Source organism: Podarcis cretensis (assembly GCF_951804945.1).
Source record: "Podarcis cretensis genome assembly, chromosome: 5".
Lineage (NCBI taxonomy): Eukaryota > Metazoa > Chordata > Lepidosauria > Squamata > Lacertidae > Podarcis > Podarcis cretensis.
The window spans coordinates 58,642,463-58,662,248 of record NC_137174.1 but is presented as its reverse complement, the minus strand read 5'-3'; the positions used below and the strand labels follow the sequence as shown (position 1 = coordinate 58,662,248).

Genomic DNA, 19,786 nt, shown 5'->3' with positions numbered 1-19,786 from the left:
TAACAAAACATCATTGGCTGCTCCTGCACATAATCTGCATACCTAGCGGCCCAGTTTTCAGAAAACATACCATCACCTTAATGCACTTTCATGCCTTTAATATTTTTAGTGTGCTTATGTTTTCATGAAATTTGTACTCTCTGTAGAAAAGTGAAATATACATCTATTTAAGTATTACATGCTCTCTATGTGCAAATATATTTTCCCTGGTCTCAGACATACATTTATTTTCAAACCTGTGCACCTACACAGGCCACATTTCTCAGGTCACATAAAGGACGGATCCCTCACTTTTGCAGTCTACCTAGCCTCTAAGGCACACTCGTTTTGCGCCATTATGTGCCAAGCTTGTATTTGTGCAGATGGATAGAGATAGCATAGGATATGTGTGTGTGTGTGTGTGTGTGTTTGAATATCGCACCAACAACCTTCTCACATAGCCATGTGCATAATACTTTTACCATTAATGACCGTGAAAGTACCCCCAGGCACGGATCCCAACATTTACCCGACATCTCTCCCACGAGCGTTTCTCGCCCCACCGCGACACAAAAGCAGGTGCTTAGACACACTCGCCTCTATACACAGCGATTTCCCTCTCGCGTGTAGCCAAAGCGCCCCACCGTTCTCCAAGACTGGCACACACTTCAGCCTGCTTTCTGCTGCTTTGGCACCCGTCACACACGTGTCCGAGGCTCGTGGGAATCCGCGCCACCACACCCCCCGGGCAGCCTCGTGGGTACGCACACGCGCGATGCCACCGGGCACAGGCCACAACGCACAAGCGCATGTGTGTGTGACCAGCTCACCCCCCTTCCCTGCCCAGCTGCTGCGTGGGTCTCTATGTGAGCGAGAGGAACCCACCCCCCCACCCCCGCCTTCCGAAGGTGCCTCCTCGATAGTCTTCGGGATGCCTCCGAGCGCAGCCTGCCGGTCCCCCCCGTCGGGGGGGGGGGAGGAGAGAGGAGGGGGTCTGCTGGAGGGCCATCCCCGGCCAGATGAGAAGGGGCTGGCACATTGGCGAGCCGCGCACAAGAGGAGGGACCAGCGCTGGGCCGGTGCGCACTGCCCCCCGGGCGCTTGGAGAGCGAGAGAGCGAGAGGCGCAGCGCCCTTCCTGCCGCCCGGCCGCCTTCCTTCTCCGCAGCCGGCGATCCGGGGCTCAGGAACTGTCAGCGCAGCCTGGGCGCCTGCTCTGCCTCGGAGCCTTGCTGACAGCCGAGCGCCTCTTCCGCGCCTCGCCAGGCTCTAGCGCAGCCGACCCCCGGGCGCGCCCTCGCCGCTTGGGCCCCCGGAGCAGCCGCCGCAAGACCGGCGCTCCCCTCGCTCTCCCGGCCCCGATCTCCTTCCGCAAGGGCGGCTCTCGAGGGCATGGGCTGGCCGCGCCGAGGGAGCCCCTTGCCCTGACCGAGCCGCTTCGGGGAGGCAAGTGCCGCGTGGGGAGCTGGGCGCGGAGAGACGCGCGAGGAAGAAGAGGCAGCCGAAGCAACCGGCGAGCTTAACGCAAAGCGAGAGAAGGGAGGCTGAGAAGCGGAGCCTCCCACCGTCCCGGGAACCGGCCAAGATCCAGCGCCGGGGGAAACCGCTCAGGATGAATCTCTTCTCGTCCATATTCAGCTATTTGTAAGTAACTGCTGATTATTTGGACTTTCCCGGCTTTCCCTTGCCCCCCCAAAAAAACAACAACCACCCCAACAACCTCCCTTGATTTTCCATCTTTATTTCTGCTCCATTTCAAAAGCGAAATCACCTCACCATCTACTTTGTTTTTTCCCCCTTTCCTCCGCTTTCCCATCATTCTAGGCTACTGCACTTGTTTGCTTTCTGCTTGCAGGCACAGGTAAGGAAACTGTTTTATTACTTTTTATCCTTTAAGACATTATTTGGTGCGGCTTGAAGCTCATAGCCAAATCTTTTTCAAGCATCCTTTTTTTAAAGAAATGGAAAGCGGTTATAAGAAAAAGAAAAAGTTTAGATAAGGAGTTTGATGGGAAGCGTTTGATGAAACACGCAGCAGAACGTTAAATATAGCGTGTTTGATAAAATTAAACGACAGGAGGTTGGTTAAAGTGAAAGTAGATGCAAGCTTGGTTCAAAAATTGAAATCGCAGACATGAGAGAAGCATGCAAAATCCAAGGCAAGAAATAGATGCTGACTAATTTAAAATGTACTGCAGTGTTTAGCCAGACATTGTGCAAGTATGTGGATGGGTGGGTAGGTAGGTAGTTATTGTTTGCTGAAATTGCAAGCACCTTTGCTCCGTTGCTATGATTTTCAAAAGTTTAATAATATTTATGGGATGGAAATTCTAACCATTATTAACTCTAGCTTGCTGGTCATCGGTAGTGCTGCTAATATATTAAGCAACACAGTTCTTATACTGTGGGATCTATAACCCTGCTGGTGCAGTATTGATTGCAAATCCAGAGAGCCAAAGACAAATGCAATTTCCCCTAAGAAAGAGAGTGAAGGGGGGAGAGAGAGAGAGGAAGAGAGAGAGAGAGAGAGAGAGAGAGAGATAACAGGTGTAAGGTTCCGAGTTAAAACTGCAAGGATCTCTTGATTTTGTAAGTCGGAGTAACAAAGATCACTCTGAATGTGAAGGAGGAACATGGGAGTTGTGTAAAAAAAAAGCTACATTGTAATATTTTGGGGGCGTCAGATGGAAATCAAAGAGTGATGTGGGTGTCCACATGGTCCCCTCATCAGAGCTGGCAAAAGAATCCAGAGATATTATCAAAAGAACCTTCTGTAGGAAACACACAGAGAGACACAAAGGAAAGGAAAGGAAAATTGTCAAGGGAAGACTTCTATAAACTCCAGCTTTGAGGAGGAGGTTACTTTCCCCATTTGCATGGAATAACCTTAGCATTTGACATGGGCAGCGGGTGGGGTGGGGGGAAAAGAGAGACGAGTCGGGGGTTACTTCGTACACTGCCACCCCATGAGGTTGAAAGGAACAAATCTCCTCAACATTTGCTCAGAATACGTCTTTATAAATGTCAGGGGCAAACTAAACCCCTTCAGACTTAAAAGAGGAATCGGAGATGTGGAGGGGGTGGAAGAATTCTCCTAAGACCAGGCTGTGTGAGAGAGGAGAGAAACAGATCTGAGCAGTGGCAATATCATTGTACAACTGAAGCTACACATAGCCGCTCCCCGCGCCCCCCCTCCCGCCCGCCCGCCAAACTGTTCCATAACAGAATCTACTGCTAACAGGGTTACGAGTACTTTGAATGTGTGGCTGGGGGTGGGTGGGGAGGTGGGAAACCCATAGCCAGCCTTGATGTGTATGGAAAGGCTCGTAAATATTAGCTGCAAAGACAATTCCGAACTGCCTCGGCTGCTGACACAACTGATCCCTGTTTAAGGGGGATAAAATATGGCTGCTCCCCCCCCCCCTTCACCTTCTTCTTTTGGTCACTGGTTACTCTGGTCCACAGTGCACAGGGCCCTTACAGCCCCACAAAGCAAAACTCTCAAGCAGGCCACTTGAAAGATCAGGAAAGCAAATACCAAAGACACAGAAACAAGCCCAGTAATTGAAAGCCTTGGGATGATTACCTAGCTAGAAGTCCGTCGCACTCGCGTGCATGTTGTATTGCCCGGAATGAGTCGGATATGAATGATGGAGCCGGTTTATTTTTGCTCTGGTGGTGACCTTAAAGTGATTCCTGCAGAGCCTTCCTGGGTTTGAACTGGAGCAAGCAGGATCGGGACCATGCCTACTTGAGCTCCATGGCATTTGCGACCTGGTTTGAATCGGCACAAGTCTTTCTGAAATCTGAGGAGCTGTGCTGGTTGTAATTCTGTCCCAAGTGTTCCAGGATCACCTGTGTTTTCTTTATCCCATGCTTGATTCTCAACAATAAATGCCTAGGTAGCGGTTGCAATTTCTCATCCATGCCAGGGTTTCTTATACTGACCTATCCTGAACCTGGCTCTGCACAGCACCAGCTCAGAGTGCTATAAAAAATGCACCAGGAACATGCCGAGAGCGCCTTTCTCGGAGGAGTAGAGATTATAATGGTGTGTTGTATATTTTTCAATTTCCTAAAGGTAACTGTTCAGTCCCCACCTAATTTTACACAGCATGTGAGGGAGCAGAGCCTGGTGACCGACCAACTAAGCCGGCGACTCGTCCGGACCTATCAGCTGTACAGTCGGACCAGTGGGAAGCACGTGCAAATCCTGGAAAACAAGAAAATCAATGCCATGGCGGAGGATGGAGATGCTCATGGTAAGGCTGAATATGCGGGCAGAAGGGCTGGGGGAGGGTGGTGGTGCGCGCAGCACAGTAATTAATGATTTCCGTCCTCTTTGTTAGCCAGAAATCATTACAAGTGTTCAGAAGGCAGGGGTCTTGCGATGGAAGAATGTGGCAATCAATATTTGTAATAATAGTACATTGCTTTCCCCCTGGGGATCAGGATGATAGCTCTGATTATGAGGAGGCGTGTGGGTTTCGTTTTATTTTTTTACACCTGATCTCTCTGACCACCCAGATGATGGGGTGAGTTGCATTTAAAAAACGTTTTTCTTTTGTGGTCGTGGTGAGGAGCGGAAAAGAAGAGGGATGCCCAAACTGTTTAGATTAGAAATAGCTGGTGCATTCCTGCAACATAGCTCTAGCTAGGATCTCTCTCAGTGATATGGAAACAAGGAAGCATGGAGGATGTGATTTGAAGCCCCAGAGTTTCCCAGAGTCTTAGGCAGAGATTGTCACCAACTGTATTCAGTCTCTGAGTGCAGCAAACACAAATCTGTGGGATGCATGGGAGGACCTGGCAGCAGATCCTCTTATTCTCTAAAATAAAGGGGGTATGGCAGGGGAGCCCTGAGCAGCGTGGAAGTTTTAAATAACTTAGATCGTAAGTGTTAATTACTCTTTCAAATGCTCAAGCCATATACAAGAGGACAAGGTGCAAAACTGTGGCTTCAATAAACTGTAAGTCTTTGAGCTCCTTTCCTTGCATATGTGAGACACGGGACAAGGTTAGCTGACATTCTGAAAGCTCCGACTTCCTTTATTTTCTGTGTGCTGGCAAAAATGCGTGCATCCTTACATTGCACATACATATTTGTACATGCAGTATGCATCCTGCTTGGAATTCCTAGCCTTCCACATTAGATGTGATTTCTCCCTTTCACTTACAACTAAACTGCTGCAAACATTCATCCTCTCATATAGCTTTGGGCTGACTGAAGATTTCAGAATGAATTTTAATAGTTGGGGCTAAGTGGGTTCTACATGTACAAAGATGTATTTTTAACCTTTCAAGCAAAGCATGCCAGCCTTAAAGCAACCATGATTTGAAGGAGACCAGTTTGTTTCACAAACAAAGTTCCCCCTCCCACTTAAATGTCTTATATAAAAAGAGAGATTACTTTAGATTTAAATGACAATGTTAAGAGAGGCTAGAATGAAATGAAGGAAACAGCTTGAAAAAGAAAAGACCTCTATTAAAACATAATAAAAAGGTTAAGCATTTGAAGAGCTAAGAAGCAAGCCGAGCAATGATCTAAAACAGAGAGAGAACACAAGCAGTTTTTCAGATGTAAAGTTTTAAAAGAGTCGCAAGTCTGTAAATGTTAAAATAGAGGTTCAGGATTGTTCTATATGAATCTCTGGAGAGACCCCCATGTCTGGAAGAGCTATTAAAACTCTTCTTACTTTCACCTTTTTTAACATTTCCTGAATACTTTCTCCTCTTCGCAGTCCAGTTAGGGGATCAAGTGTGCCTCGCTGCATTTTTTCTGCATCTACGTAGCCACTTTCCCTTCAAAGTTTGAGCACGAAACATAATTTTTCTGGGATAAATCTGTCACTGAAGTGAAAGAATAGAGTTGAAAATGTTAAGCTCCCCCCACCACCCCAAACAAAATCAACCTTTCGCACCATTAACATCAAATATTAAAACCTCAAGTCTTTATTTTATATTAAGTATTGAAATTGGGGGGGGGGGGGCGCTGAAGATTTTTCCTTTTTAAGTGATTTATTTCTGCCAATGACCATTTTCTCTGCTGTGACATTTTTACGGCTGACTTAATGTCAGGTCCATTTTTCTCGGTTATCTGTCTTGATTGTCAATATCTTTCTCCGTTTTCTAATTAGGAGCAAAGCCCCATGCATCTTAAACCTTGGTCCACCTCTCTGAGCTCTGTTTAGCCGTCCATAATCTGGATTAAAATGGTCTTTATCTGTATGAGAAGGAAATTGTTCTGAAAGTGAATGATAATTGCTGTATTGGATTCTGGCTGTGTTGACGGCTGGCATTTGCTACTGGGACCTGGCTGCCGTACATATTTTCGTGCTGCCTGGGGCCTGGGATGCATCTTCCACTGCTGTGGCTTTTTGTAGACCGGTTGTACTTAACTCTTTGCCCTTCCTGCCCCACTGTGAATCCACGGCTCTGCTTTCGAGCAGAGTTCCAAGCCAGCAGGGCCTGCCAAGCGACCAGCGATTCAGTGCTGGAGGCCGGTCACCAAAGCAGCTCGTGTGGCAAGGCAAAGCCCACCAAACAGACAATAAATCAGAAAGAGCCTTTGAAAAGGTGGAAAGGACAAAAAAGGGGGGAAAGAGAGAAGCAGCAGCATGTGTTGTTCTGCCCCTGTTCAGGGCTGATTTTCTGTGTCTTTCCATCAGTCAGCAGAAGAGAGCATGGAAATTGATGCTCTTTAAACCTTTTACTGCTCTCTTGATCGACCTCCCTCGCTCGTGCCCCCCAAAGACAGATAAATAAGGGGACCTTGTCTATGTGGCTCAATGAAGAGAAGTCGGGGGTCCAATTGCTCTTTGGCAGGGGGTGGGGAGACGGGAACTTACAGATGTTAATATTTTATAGGAAGGAGAAGTGCTAAAATTAACGGGGTTGTAATGGGTCGGAAGAAGTGATGTGATGTTGTAATTCATACACAGCACAGTGTGCAGACGGGGAGGGAAGCAGCCATTCTACCAGGGCTTGGACCACCAAGGCTTGGGGCCTAGTCTAAAGGCTTAGTTTAGATAACTGTTTTCATTACTGCTGGTGAATCCCCGACTACTGACACGGTTGTTTTCTAATCTTTCCTTGTGCACGTGTGTCGAGCCATCTTCCACTATTGTTAATATTGTGGATGTTGGCCCCTGTTGAGGAAATATTGTTATTTTGCCTCAGAGAAGCTGAGGAGAATAATAATGTTGTGGTGAGGTCCTGGCCTTTCACAGACAAAACATGCTGGTTGCAAGAGTTGGGACCTGAATGATCAAAAGGGCAGAAACAACTCCCCTATGAGGAAAGGTTGCTATGTTTGAGGCTGTCCCCCACCCCCCAACTACAAAAAGCCAAGTGGGTAGGGGGCATGATCAAAGTTTGTAAAATTATGCATTGTGTGAATAAAGTTGGGTCTGAATGGTGGGAGATTTAGGAAAGGCAAATGGATGCATTTCTTCACACAATATATAAACTCTTGGATTTGCTACCACAATATGTGGTAATTGCCACCAACTTGGATGGCTTTTAAAACAAGACTAGACAAATTCAGCTATTAACAGAAGCTAGTCCTGATGGCTGTGTACTACTCCCAGTATACCTCTGAATGCCAGTCACTAGGGAACAACAGTAGGACAGGACTTTTGCCCTCATGTCCTTCTTGCGAGTTTCCCAGAGGCATTTGGTCCACCACTGTGGAACACTGGATGCAAGACCAGATGGGACTTTGGCCTGATCAAACTCGGCTCAGTCTTATGTTCTTATGAGAATGAGAGCAGAACATATATCTGGTGCTGAATATGTAATAGGATGAATTTCTGTGGGAAATAGTATGGATCCACTGGTGTTTCTATGATCCATAACTCTCTTTATTGAAGTCAAATATCCAGGGCCTGTTACTTTAGGATCCTGCCCACCCAAATCTAGTTTTCCTTTTGCCCATCTACGCTGTAATATTTGTTGGATGCTTTGTACCCCAATTATTATTATTATTCTTTAGAAGACATCTGAAGGCATCCCTGTATAGGAAAGGTTTTTTTTTAATAATGTTTAATGTTTTTTTATATTTTTATATACATTGGAAGCTGCACAGAGTGGCTGGGGCAACCCAGTCAGATGGGCGGGGTACAAATTATCATCATCATCACCAGAGGAAGAGACTGTTTCTCTTCATAATCCATCTCAGGTTTGCTCCAGGCCCACTACTTTGCCAAATGAGTGTTGTGTGTGTGTGGTGATGGAGGAGTGAGCTGTAGGTTCGTGTGAAATAACATACCCCAGAAAAGCATCTTAACCAGCCCCTAGCTATATACATAAATGCAGCTTCCATTAGCTCGGGCATACTAGGTTTGAGACAATTGATTTATTCTACTTTGTTACTGTTGCGTCTTGGATTTTATTGCTCCTGTTTATTTAGCTCTAACAAAGTGTCAGACACTGGGCAGGCCATAGAACAAGCCTTGTAAGTCAACTCTGGATTGAAAGATATGGTGGAAATCAAATCAAATCAAATCAAATCAAATCAAATAAATAAATAAATAAATAAATAAATAAATAAATAAATAAGCAAGTGATACAGTCCCTTCCTTCCAAGCTTTGTAAAATCGATAGGACAAAAGGGAGAGGGGCAGAGCTTGAGAAAGGTTTCAAGTTGTCCTCATGAATGGCTAAAAAGAGAAAGCATTGTGGAGTGTAGTGGCCTTTTAAGCACTGGCTTCGTGGCCACAGCACTGAAGGATTTCCCATGGTCCTATTCAGATTGGAAATACCTCGCCCCCTTGCCCTGCCTGAGCAAGCCAGATCACAAGGGCAAAATGAGAGGTTTGTGCACAGCCAAAATCAAGGGCCAAAAAGCCTTGTAAAGGTCAAAGGGCAAGGTATAAGTGAAATAGAAAAGTCTACTCCTGCAAATGAACTGCAACTGCTTCTGAAGTGTCTCTCTTCCCATGAAGAAGGATATTTAAAAAGCATCTTTTGATGCTTTTTCATACAATGCTTATAGCACATCAAATATAGAGTAGCTGCTTGATTGTTGCAAGGGATTTAAACATCTTACTTCAAAAAACCTCCCATTTCAGGCACATCACAATTTCCTAACTTTCAGATCATCGCAATACAGTATATTATTGCTGGTGTAAAAAGGCCATTGCGTTTTGAAGTGATGCTGTCTGGAACATGGCAGTGCTACAATTGGCTATTGATTAAGCCCAGCATCACTGATAATGAGTGAGACAGTCTGGACCCAAAATGTCCCTCAACCAAACATCAGGCAGCTGGTGACCCAAACCCTAGTGGAGGCTTGCATAAGAGCTAAGCTGGTTACAAAGTGGGAAAATGATCCTCATCAGTTTGCTTGCCCACATCGGACCAGACAGCAAGTCTATATGTTTTTGCCCATTTTCACAACTTGAATAGTTTCTTTGACCCTTTCCTGTGTCTGTAGGTCAGATGAGAAACCTTCATTAGCTAAAATTCGTTCTTCTGTTTAAAACTTTCCCACTTCCTTTTTCTCTCCCACATTAGCAATATTCACATGTGATACATTCCAGATGAAAAATGTTGGTGTTAGGGAAGATCCACATGTTGTCATTGCAGACAGTTTCCTAAGTCTCCCCAATTCCCTCAGCCAGGCTGACTCCTAATATTGGAGCCACTCTTGGGAAAACATGGGTTAAAATGACTGGGGGAAGGTGGAACATTTGCAGGAGAGAATTAGAGGGTTAAGCACCCCCTGCCAGTTCTCCTCTATACCCTCCCTATATTAGCATTATGGAAACCCATGCAAAGTTTGAAATCCTGTGGGTTTTTTCCTACTGGGAAGTTCCACCCTTAGTGTCACAGGTGAATATATCCCTTGGTTTGAGGATTTAGCTGGCATTTCTACTTGATGTCCTGAGTCTTGACAGTTTTGCTTCTTTTGGAAGCACCTTCTCTTTTTGGTAAACTGAATGCTCCACTTTTTTTATAATGAGGTGCTATCATCAAGCCTTTCTAGGTGTTTGTGTTATGGAAATGTGCTGTAAAAACTATCATCTCATTGGCTGAGCACAAGAAGCAGAACAGGAGAGGTTGTGTTTATGTTTTGCCTAATGATTAGAACAAACTCATTTGAGTTTTGCATTGGGGGTGGGTGAATCATTCAGCAGCAAAGGTGATGCAGGAAAGCTGCTTTTTCTCAGCAAATTTCAAGGTCTCTTTTGATCCTTCCTCTGACTGATTAGAGTTTTCAGCTTTGTATTTGTGGATATGAGGCATGAATACCACAGACCACATATAGCTTGACGATGCATAAGGTTTGTGTATGAAACTCAGGATCACTTTTTCTTCAGAAGCCCTTGTCAGACATAGTAGGTCCCAGACTCTAGAATTTGGGGAAGAGGCACTGACTCATTATTTACTAGAAGGATTCCCTTACCCCCTGTGTGCCCACTGGACCACTTCAATCTATGGAACTGGCCATTTTACAAGCGCCAAACAATGTTCACTACATGCTTGCAAGTAATCAATCTTTCAGATAGGCAGCACCCACTCTTTAGAAGTCCCTATTCATTAATATTAGGCAGGCACCTTTGTGGTATTGGTTTTACCAGGCATGTAATTTTGACACACAATTTTATTATGTACAGTTGTTTAAAAATTGCAGGTTTCATTTGTATATAAAAATTACGTTAACTTTTTCTTAATGTTTGCTTTTATTGATTTTTATTTCAAATGAATATTTTAGATTTTTCTTTGCAAGCCCCTTAGAGGCCTTCTATTGAGTAAATTGGATATAAACATCAATTGACAAACAAACAAATATTCCCTGCACTGCCACAGCAGCAGCAAATACATGCTGCAGCTGGAGATTTGAGACAGAGGTTGTTGAGTCCAGTTGAGACCCACAGGGTTCTCAGTGTCTCCTACAGTATGCCAATCCTTCCAATATAACTGCATAACCGAATCACTTCCATTGTTAAGTCTGATCAACTTGTTGTGACGGCTAAAACCATTTTACTTTGCTCTGCGATAGGGGCAGGAAACATGCAGCCCTCCAGTTATTGCTGGACTACAACTCCCATCATACCTGACCGTTGGCCATGCTTGCTGAGACTAATGGAACATAGCAACATAGGGGTACAGGTTCCCTGCCCCCGCTCTAGAACATCTCATTGCTCCCTCCCAGATTCCCAAGTACCAAGCTACCATCATTAAAGCTTCTGGCCCATTCTGCAGATAGACTCCTGCAGATATATTGGTCTCAAAACTATCCATGATGGTGGCAGGTGCATTAAATCTGGGCCTGCCTTGGTAGCAGAGAAAGGAGGAGCAGAGTCTCTTTCTAAGAGCAAAGGGGACATGTGAGGGATTGGACCCCTTACCTCTCCAGTGCCTTGTCAAAAAAATTTCACTATAATGCTTTCTGTGCAGCAAAATGAGCCTAGGACTGCCTGTAACCTGTCCTGTTCACAATAGGTGATGGGATGAGATGGTCCTAGACTGGACTTCCCTACTGTCTCTCTGTGTGTGAGTGAAACATGTGTGAAATTGAGAATCACAAACAAGAACCATTTTGCCTGTACCCAAGACATGGTGAATTCCATAATGTGACATTGCTAGAGGAATAAAGTCTAACTTATCATAACTGGCACTGCAACAGCAATGGGAGACAAGTACTGATGATGTATTGAGCATCATCAAGAGTAATGACTACCTAGGTTCTGGCTTGTGAGCAAACCTTCCCTTTAAAGTCATAAAGAGCAGAACCAGTTTTGGTGCCTGGGACACTCTGAATTCCCATTCAACTGACCAAAAATGCTGCACAGTACAGAAATGTTGCTCTGTTTCCTCTCTTTCATGTACAATGACAGAGAAGGGCTGGAATGGGTGAGATGGCCCTTTGGGGCTGGCTGGCTCCATCTCTTTGGGGTTCCTGCAGCGGCAAGAAGAAGGGGACGAGCCATTGATCTGTGATTTGCATAGCTGCTTTGAAAGTTAATCAATGCCTCCATTAAAAAAACTGAGACTAAATCAATACGCCCTCTCAACTCTCGCAAAGGTGAAATGCATTAAGGGGCTGCCCTTACCCTTCCTGGCTTCCTCTACCAGCTGCAAAGTCAGCATCAGTGCAGAGAGACAGGGAAAGGACTTAAACTGATCATATGGAGCTTCCTGACCTACACAGAAAAGAGATACAAGAAGAGCAAGGGGACCAAGTATAAAAATACCAAATTAGAAACTAATTTTCCTGCTGCTACTGCCCAAATCATTGTGTGTCCTTTTAAAGTAGGATGATTTAAAGCAATTACTGGCCCGGGCTTTATATTAACCTTGTGTCCTGTAGCCTTTCTGTGTTGTGTGCCCAGTTATTTCTCTATAATGAGAGGACAAGAGATCTTTTGCTCAAAACAGCAACTGGAAGTCCATTGGTTTCAGAAATGGAAGTATATAAGACATTCCACCCAGCGCTGTATGACTTGCAATAGCCATCATGCATGGCCGACTCTTGAAAATAGGTCTGATTCTATTGCTTGAATTTAAGATGTCCATTTCCTGAAGAAACAGGACTGCTGAAACACCTGCTGAAAACTTTTCTATTCCACCAGGCCTATGCAGGCAATTAAGAATACATCTTCCACAATGGTCTATTGATGTTTGTTTTTAATTTCCTTTTGTTTTTAACTAGTTTTTAACTTTCTAAGATTTTATTGTCTGGTTTTATGTTTTTATATCGTTGTAAGCCATTGTGATATATTTTTTATCATACAGCGGTATAGAAATATTTTTTTGTAAATAAATAATAAGTAAGAAAGAGATTTTGCAACCTTTGAATGGAAGCACCATTATTTGTTTGTTGCTGCTACTATGGGTGAACAATCAGGGAGCCACCCAGTACATGTAGTGACTGTGTACACATTTTTTCCAGGCTTTTCCACTGATTTTGATGGCAGTGGCAGCAAAAAGAAAAGAAACTTAAAATAGACACGGCACTTGGGTGAGGAGAGCCTAGTTCCTTGATGGTGGGAAGGATGCAAATCACCTCCTACCCTAGCCATTGAATCAATCATTTGATGAGAGGATAGGAGCAATAGCTCTCTTCCTCAGTTGATGTGCAGGGAGGTGAGAGGGATGTGTGTTTGTGTGTGTGTGTGTGTGTTTAAAAGACAGGGTATGGGGTACTAGACATGCCCACTTTTGGCCACACCCATCACTAGCAGGTCACTTTTGAAGGGTTGGCCAAGGTTGACTGTGACACTTGGTCTTATAATTAGTTCACCCTGATCCTTCTCTTAGGGGAGGGCCATAGCTCAGTGCTAGAGCATCTGCTTTGCATGTAGAAGGTCCCAGGTTCCATCCCCGGCATCTCCAGTTAGAACTGGGACCATCCACTGTCTGGCAGAAAAGTATTGTAGACAATACTGAGCTATATGGACCAATAGTCTGACTTGATAGAAGGCAGCTTCCTATGTATTACTGTAACAAATGCTATAAGGAGGGACACAGCATCCCTTCCCTTTGGTTGCGTGGTCCATCCTGCCTAAGAAAATGCTAATTCAAGAAGACAAATTGTCCTCTTGGAGTGCTGTATGTGGTGCCCATCTTGTAATATTCATGTGACTCATTTTCTTGCCATCTTCTCCCACTCCAGCTAAGCTCATTGTGGAGACCGACACATTTGGGAGCAGAGTAAGAATCAAGGGGGCTGAGACAGGCTTCTATATCTGCATGAACAAGAAAGGAAAGCTGATTGGCAAGGTAAGGGGGCTTCGGGGTAGGAATTGCTTGCTGTGCAACAAGGGGAGGAGCAGGACAGTCTTCTCAGGAACAAAATATGGGAATGGAGGGGCAAAAGGGCCTACAACTGAAGCTGGAAGCGAGCTTGTTCACACGCATTCGCTGATGCTGTATTTCATGTGGATACTGCTGTGGTTAGTCAGAACCACACAATTCAAGCAAATGTCTAAAGATGAGGAGCAGTAGAGGTTGGTCCATTAGAGCAGCGCCACTCCAGCCTCAGCCTACCCTCAATGACATAAACATTCCAAGACTGAAAATCTGCTGCATCAACTCTTCTCCATCATTAATATGCTGGGCAAGTATCTGGAGGCCCTCTTTCACATGGCCAGAAGTAGCAGACAATTTAAAAGGCTTGAACATACACACACACTAACCTCTTGCTATGGGAGGTATCAGATGGCTTTTCTCTCAGGTTATGTCTCCATTGGAGGGGAAGTCTCATTTCCCCAACACTCAAGCAGCAACCCTGTATTGCTGAGAAACACGATGCCACCTACTGCCTCCATTCCTCTTCAGGTTACAATGTACAGGGTTGTTGTGAGACCATCACAGGCACTTATTTGATAGAGCCTGTGACATTCATAGAATCATATATTCATTGGGTTGGGGAGGGGGCAGTCTTTTAGACAACCCCCTAGTCAATTACATATGCAGGAAATACATTAGATTACATACATTTTCTATCTATCTATCTATCTATCTATCTATCTATCTATCTATCTATCATCTATCTATCATCTATCATCTCTCTCTCTCTCTCTCTCTCTCTCTCTCTCTCTCTCTCTTCATTAGTGTTAGAGCATCCCCAGCAAATGGCTGTCCAGTCTCGGACACAAGGTTTCTAGGAAGGAAAAGCTGGGCAACTCCCTTTGTGATTCGTTCCAATGAGGAAGTGTTCCTACCACTAAGACATTTTTTCCTAAAATCTGCCATCCCACAACTTAAGCCCATTTCTGATAACAAAAGTCTCGCCTTCCTCTCCCTCCTCTCCTATTAACATGCACAAGTTTGGGATGCTCATAACTGTTCACCAAAACACAACCACCATGCAAATAATAAATGAAAATACCAAAGCAATATACTATATAAAAAACAATATACTATCCAAAAACCAGTTAGGATCTGATGATTTGCTGTGGTAACCTGCTCTGTATTTGTATGGTTTACCACTTATGCACATGCAGTGTTGCTGTTTCATATTAAATGCATCACACCCTTTGATCAATTAAAAAAAGCAGAATACACTAAACCAGATGAAAACCCAAGAATTGACCTAGAAGGTCTCCTTTCCACTCCCTATAAATACAGCTATCCTCAAGCATCTCCTTTATCTGACAGGTACTTGTCAAATAAACTGTTTCACTGTTCAAAGAAGCTAGCTAGGAGACATTTTCTCCCACTGCAAAGAAAGAAAACAAATTGTCCAAGCCCTAATCAAGCATACTACGGAGTAAGATCCATTGAACTTGGCGACTCCTGAATAAACATATTTAGGATGGCACTGTTGGTCTTTGTAACATGGTGTTTGGGGAGTTTTTGCTTTCAGAAAAAGCATTTCAATATGCTGTAATAAGAAATGATACAGTTCAGGAAAAGCTTTACCAGCTGATTTTGCTGATCTGTGTAAACTGGCCCTGAGCACAGATCTAAGACTTCTTGGAAGCAGAACTTAGAATGTGTTTGCTACCAAGAGTGAGAGGAAAAAAAAGCATGAATGAATTAGACTTTACAGCAGAGGTAGGGGGCCTTTTTAAACTCAAGGGTCACATGCTTGAGGAACATGCTCAGGGGCTGCAAACTAGTAGTAACACCCCTTTTCTTATTCTGCTGCCCACTCCTATTCCTTTCTCCCCCTTCTCTTCTCTTATTACCCAACACAAAAACACAGTGGGCTGTTCATTGGAGAAGTGCTTGCTCTCTTCTTCCACCAGCAACTTCCTTGGCTTCCATGCTGGGGGCTTGCTTCTCTCAGCGTCCAGCACTGAAACATTGTTCTCTACCACCCCACATTATAGCCTTGGGTTTACCCTTAAAGAATGCCCATATGAAGCAACTCCACTTTTCTAGCACCTCTCTAAGAACATAAGATGAGTCCAGCATCCCGTTCTTACAGCATCCAACCAAATGCCAATGGGAAGCCTGCAAGCCAGACATGAGTGCAATAGCACTCTGCCCACCTGGGATTACTAGCAGCTGGTATTCAGAGGCATCTAGAAAAATGCTTATTTTTTGGCCCATCAGCATTTGCAAAAATAGTTCTAGTTCTACCAAAACAGTCCACAAAAGCCCTAGTGTCTTAGCGGAAGAATATATCATCAAATTCTGTTCATTGCACTACTACTATAGTGCAGAATTTCAAATCTTGGGAAGAACTGCACACACATACATATATATTTAAATTTTCCCCTGGGATAAGCCAAGACACAAAGGCAGAGAATGGCTGTAGCTCAGTGGTAGTGTGCACACTTTACATGTAAATGGTCCCTCTTAGGCTCAGTCTTCAGAAAGGGCTGTGAAAGACCCCTCTCTGAAACCCTGGAGAGACGCTGCCAATCAATGTAAACACAATGTTGAGCTATTCCAGGCTTCCTCAAACTCGGTCCCCCAGATGTTTTGAAACTACAATCCCCATCATCCCTGACCACTGGTCATGCTAGCTAGGGATCATGGGAGTTGTAGGCCAAAAACATCTGGAGGGCCAGGTATGAGGAAGCCTGAGCTATACAGAGCAATAGCCCAACTCTGTTTAAGGCAATTTCCTATACTCCTTCCTGTGTAAGCACTTACTTTGCTTTGCCAGCAGTGACCTTGCAGTTTCTCCTCTCTGTAGAATTACTTGCTCAGCCATGGATAATTAACCATATGACCTTCCAACAGCTTAGCTTTCCTCAACCTAGATGTCCTCTTCTTCCTTTTACTTTTGTCCTGGGTGCTGCTTGTGTGATCTGTTCCTGATTAGAATCAATCAGGGGACAGGTGGCTGCATTGCTTGCATTCCAATAAGTATTTGAGTGCTTGTTGCCCTTGCCTCATTTCTCAGGTACAGTGGTACCTTGGGTTACAAACACTTCGGGTTACAGACTCTGCTAACCTGGAAGTAGTACCTCGGGTTAAGAACTTTGCCCCAGGATGAGAATAGAAATCGTGCGGTGGCAGTAAGAGGCCCCATTAGCTAAAGTGGTACCTCAGGTTAAGAACAGACCTCTGGTTCATAACCAGAGGTACCACTGTATTGACTAGGTTGGTACTTGATGGGTTGACTAGCTATATATATTCTATCAGCCAACGATGTCAACCAATTCTAGCGTGAGTGTGCTGAAGTAGGTCTGAACATAGCTGCAGATTTATCTGAAGTATCCTGGCGGTGGGGCGGAGGTGGGATGGTGGGGAACATTTCCAAGTAATATTAAGCATAATCTTTCCACATAATCATCCACTCTCTTTGCTAGTGTAAGGCTGAGGACAGTATAAATTCACAATCTAGGTGATTCCTCTTGAGTCCCCTCTGAGTTTGCCAGTTGGTGTAAAGTGTCAGGTTGGGGTTGAATGTGAGCCACCAAACAATCCTATATGCATCCCTCATGAGTTGCTTTGCATTCAAACAAAGCAATCCTTAGCAACATCCCAGGTCTGTCGATTTTTCTCATAAGTGCTAAGGACACTTTGCACCTTCTGAAGGTGGCCTTTTCAATATAGATCTACACATTACGGCAGATCTACACATTACACTTTAGCCAGAGACAACTTCACGAACCAATAAATAGCTAGAGAAAATCGTTTGATGTGAACTGTTTAGTTTGTGCCTGCAAGGTTGGATAAGGTAATATCAGATGTCCAGGGATTTATGGAAATGTGTGTTTATTGAACTGAATGTTTAGATAGCTAAACAGTGGTATACTAATATTTAAATCATGGATACCCCCAGTTTTGTAATTTATATTCCTGGAGTTCCCACAAACTTTGAATTAGATGCCTTGACTGTTAGGGATAACACAAAGTATAAAACAGACTTAACTGTGCCTTTGGTACATCATTGGGGGATGTTTGTTAGACAATAAGCATTCTTGGCATAATAGCATCCAGGTCAAACAGTGTTCAAAGCATGGTCAAGTGCTATCACTACTTACAAAGTCCAAGCCCCCCTATTTTTAGACCAGGACAACCTGGCTCTGGTTCCATGGGGAGACATGGGGAAAAGATGAAGGGCATCTCCATTCACTTGTCTCCTATTGTTCCCACCTGCAGAGCAACGGCAAAGGCAAGGACTGTGTCTTCACCGAGATTGTGCTGGAGAACAACTACACAGCATTGCAGAACGCAAAGTATGAAGGGTGGTACATGGCCTTCACCCGCAAGGGGCGTCCCCGCAAGGGCTCCAAGACTCGCCAACATCAGCGTGAGGTGCACTTCATGAAGAGGCTACCCAAGGGCCACCAAACGACAGAGCCTCACAGACGCTTCGAATTCCTCAATTACCCTTTCAACCGGAGGAGTAAAAGGACTCGGAACTCCAGCCCCAAGCCCACCCCCTGACCCACCACCCTCCTTAGTGCCACTTGGGTCCACCCTTTCCCTTTTTTTGTTGGAGGACATTCTGTAGAGACTTTTAACTGATGGACAATGCCTAGAGACTTAACCTGTGATGATAATTAAAACAAGGGTGGAAGAAGAGGGGGAAACCAAACTTGATCTAGTTGTTTATAATTGTTTGTTTTGTGTTTTTTAAAAAACAAAAAAGAGGCTCTATTTTTGTATTCCAACTTTACTGCTTTTTTAAGAAAAAGCACTGTAACGTTAAAAGACTTGTGAAGGGTTGCTCTTCACTTAAGAAACATTTTGAGTCCATGGGGGGCGTGTTATGTTTTAATAGACTGTTAAAAAAAAGTAGGGTGGGGGTGGGTAGGAGGTAGTTGATCTAGGGGTAAGCATAGAACCTGCCCTCTTCAATCAAATAATAAATTTTGGGACCAAATTTCTACCTCAAATAAAACAAACGTAAGAGAAACACAACCCATCAAGAGCTTTTGCGCAAGTTCCATTTATTTTGATGGGTCTGTGTGGATGTTCCTGGTATTTGCAGACTGTGGCCTTTCTCAGAGTCAAATGAGTGCAAGTCCCTTTGTAACCAGCGAGAAACTTGCAGGCACCAACAGGGTGGGATGTGAAGTCACTGTTTCCATTTCTGAATGAGAGAGCGAGAGCAGAATCCCCAAGGAAGAATGAATGAACGCCACCACAGAGGTGGTGCTGAGATGAGGGCCGCTAGTTTTGCATTGTATGTTCTATCCAAGCTGATCATGTCTCCAGAGGTCTGCATTTTTATTATTATTCTGTAGACCATTTTTTTTTTGTATTTGTTATGACAATAAAGTGCCACTGAGTTCAAATGTTATATACTTCCCCATTACACCTGTTTCATCAAAGGTGCTTCTTGTCTCAAGTTTCCCAATGAGACTGAACTGGGATCTCACTCATGTTACAGGCATGCAGGATGGTTGGGCCCCTAAAAAGCCAAAAGGAAAATAAGAAAGGAAGCCTTGCTCCCACTAAAATGGTGTTAGCAATTTGAACCTCTCCTCAGCCCATATCTGACTCTTCAGAAATGTTGCCTGGCCCCTCATTTACCAACCTTGATAAGAGCTTGCAGCCTTGCTTGCAGATCCTCCTTTGGCCAAGGAACCCTTGAGAATCCTATACCAGGGCTGTCTAATAGGTTGGTCCGTGGTCAATCCTGGTTGATCTTGGGACCCTCGTCAAATTACCCCCCTCAAAAAAACTTTGTAACAACTTTGATCAGTGCCAGTTGTTGTTTTTGTAGTGGGAGTAGATCAGCCTCTTGGAATTTGGACAGCCCTGTCCTATACTGATGGGGGTTTCTGTGTAGATGTTGGCCTTTAATCGCCACAGAAAATATTGCTTGCCTTACTGCCTGTGTCCCAGTTTATTTCTCTGCAGGGAGGCTAGATTAGATCCAGCTACGCAAGCCTTGAATGGGCTGCTGAATGGTGGCATCTTTTGTGTAATCAGGAACTTCAGAA

At 44.4% G+C, this 19,786-nt stretch overlaps 1 protein-coding gene and 1 long non-coding RNA gene across 4 annotated transcripts; one reads left to right on the top strand and one right to left on the bottom strand.

The window, feature by feature from the left end:
• Positions 1-1,080: 1,080 nt before the first annotated feature.
• Positions 1,081-19,531, top strand: FGF8 (fibroblast growth factor 8). Of its 2 annotated transcripts, none has more exons than XM_079977518.1 (5): positions 1,081-1,622; positions 1,803-1,839; positions 4,093-4,240; positions 13,600-13,706; positions 17,994-19,531. In XM_079977518.1, the coding sequence occupies exons 1-5, from the start codon at positions 1,591-1,593 to the stop codon at positions 18,279-18,281; spliced, it is 612 nt and encodes a 203-aa protein (XP_079833644.1). In that variant the 5' UTR covers positions 1,081-1,590; the 3' UTR covers positions 18,282-19,531. The 2 variants fall into 2 exon arrangements, with proteins under 2 accessions (XP_079833644.1, XP_079833643.1); XM_079977517.1 differs by having other exon boundaries at positions 4,060-4,240.
• LOC307216870 lies at positions 5,443-12,129 on the bottom strand. Of its 2 annotated transcripts, none has more exons than XR_013839355.1 (2): positions 12,038-12,129; positions 5,443-5,828 (listed from the first exon to the last, which is right to left on the bottom strand). It is a non-coding gene; the product is annotated as an uncharacterized lncRNA (long non-coding RNA). The 2 variants fall into 2 exon arrangements; XR_013839356.1 differs by lacking the exon at positions 12,038-12,129 and adding an exon at positions 7,573-7,772.
• Positions 19,532-19,786: the final 255 nt, after the last annotated feature.

What these genes read in the sequence shown, in the direction of transcription:
- FGF8 (XM_079977517.1), top strand. Translation starts at nt 1,591, where the DNA reads ATGAATCTCTTCTCGTCCATATTCAGCTATTT. An exon ending in CTTTCTGCTTGCAGGCACAG is followed by an intron (nt 1,840 to 4,059) that starts GTAAGGAAACTG and finishes AATTTCCTAAAG; the next exon opens with GTAACTGTTCAGTCCCCACC. An exon ending in AAGGAAAGCTGATTGGCAAG is followed by an intron (nt 13,707 to 17,993) that starts GTAAGGGGGCTT and finishes TCCCACCTGCAG; the next exon opens with AGCAACGGCAAAGGCAAGGA.